The sequence below is a fragment of the Macadamia integrifolia genome, chromosome 9 (assembly GCF_013358625.1).
Source record: "Macadamia integrifolia cultivar HAES 741 chromosome 9, SCU_Mint_v3, whole genome shotgun sequence".
Classification (NCBI taxonomy): domain Eukaryota; kingdom Viridiplantae; phylum Streptophyta; class Magnoliopsida; order Proteales; family Proteaceae; genus Macadamia; species Macadamia integrifolia.
In genome coordinates, this window is record NC_056565.1 from 22,734,782 (window position 1) to 22,736,553 (window position 1,772).

The following is a 1,772-nucleotide window of genomic DNA, read 5'->3' on the forward strand; positions in this document are numbered from 1 at the left end:
TATGGGACAATTACAAACCTTGAATTCTTAGTACGATACCCTCAATTTAGTGTTTATGCATAATACATGTTATCAATAGCTTTTTTGAACAAATTCTTTATGCAAAAGTGTTTAAAAAAATGTTTCCTATCCATTTATGTGTGTATCTTTAGCGTATCTTAGTGTATCTCCGATACGATACGATACTCTCCGATACGTATCTTAATTTTGGCCGACCGATACGGTGACTGATACCGATACTTTAATCCTTGTGGAAAACTAATTTGATTTTATGCCAGGAAGATCCACGATATAAGTTATTTACTTGCTTAGGAAATGCATAAAAATATGTAGAGATTGCAAGGAGTTTCATACAGTCATTATCAACCTAGAAAAAACTTATAACAGAGTCCCTAGAGAGGTAATCAAGCAAATACTGAAAAAAAAAAGTGTTTCAAGTAAATATATAGATACAATTAGAGATATGTATAATGGTATCATAACTAATGTAATTATATTAGGGGATCAATCCCAATTTCATTTAGGTTATATCAAGGATTAACTTTAAACCCTTATATGTTTGAGTTTATCATGGATGATTTAACTTAAGACATTCAAGATAAGGTTCTTTGGTGTATATTTTTTGTTGATAATATTTTTTTGGTGGATAAGACAAAAGCAGAGACTAATGTCAAATTGGAGCACGAAGATCCATTTTGAAATCAAAAGGTTTTAAGATATATATATATATATATATATATGGTGTGTACTTTTAGTTCTACTAGGACGGATAATACGATGAAGAAAATTGATGAGATGGAGACTTTGCAAAGTAATTATTTTAGATATTTAGGATCAATCATAAATGAAGAAAGTGATATAGAAGATGGTGGTTTCATAAATAGGATAGTTGAAGTGAGAGGGAGACTCTCCAAAGTGAGAAATAAGTCCCTTTTTTTTCTCGATTATTTATAATTTTCATAATGAATGTATAATTTAAGTGGCTGCTTTCAGGTGAGAGATGAGCTTGAACAACTTTTGGATGATGATGATGATATGGCCGACCTATACTTATCAAGAAAATTGGATGAGGATTCTTCACTTGTCAGTGGCTCTGGTGCACCTGATTGGTTCCCAAAATCTCCAACTATAGGATCAAAGATATCCAAAGCAAGCAGGGCAAGTGCTGCAACCTTCCGTGGAGATGAGAATGATGTCGAGGACCTAGAAATGTTACTTGAGGTTCTCACAATCATCTAATCACTCATGGCTACTCATACTTGATCAAGTTGAAGCCTAACCTAGCTTATTCTATACATTTCAGGCATACTTTATGCAGATTGATGGGACATTGAACAAATTGACTACGGTACATTCATTTTTCTTGTTAGGAAACAATATCATTTATCAGTGTTAATAGTTTTTACACGTACTTGATTGTTGTTTATTTCCATTAATTTGCACATAAGCAGAAAAATGTTTGTTTTCCCCTATACTATTAAAGTTATGGATGCTTTAAGATTATTAATATACATGTGGAGAAAGTTTTCCTTCGCCCATGAACCATCCTGGGGTTCACAAACCCCTATTGAGTTTTAGTGTTTTCACCAAAATATCCTCTTTATACCCAACATCATTCTGAAGTACTGTGATGAATGGATTCTCGTTCACTATGGCTTAGGAAAAATCGGGGATTTTATGTCAACAATTGGAACTCATTTTATTGACACAAATCAACCCATATTGTATCTTATAACATATTAGTCCTGAACCGTTGTTTAGTTCATGTTGTT

General features: G+C 32.7%; 1 protein-coding gene across 1 annotated transcript in view; it reads left to right on the forward strand.

Moving 5' to 3' along the window:
* LOC122089628 (magnesium transporter MRS2-2-like) overlaps positions 1 to 1,772 on the forward strand; it is a 12,810-nt gene that overhangs the window by 4,984 nt on the left and 6,054 nt on the right. Inside the window, exons 5-6 of the mRNA XM_042659346.1 lie at positions 994 to 1,221; positions 1,304 to 1,348. Coding sequence (XP_042515280.1) covers positions 994 to 1,221; positions 1,304 to 1,348 — 273 coding nt within the window. The remainder of the gene's footprint in view (positions 1 to 993; positions 1,222 to 1,303; positions 1,349 to 1,772) is intronic.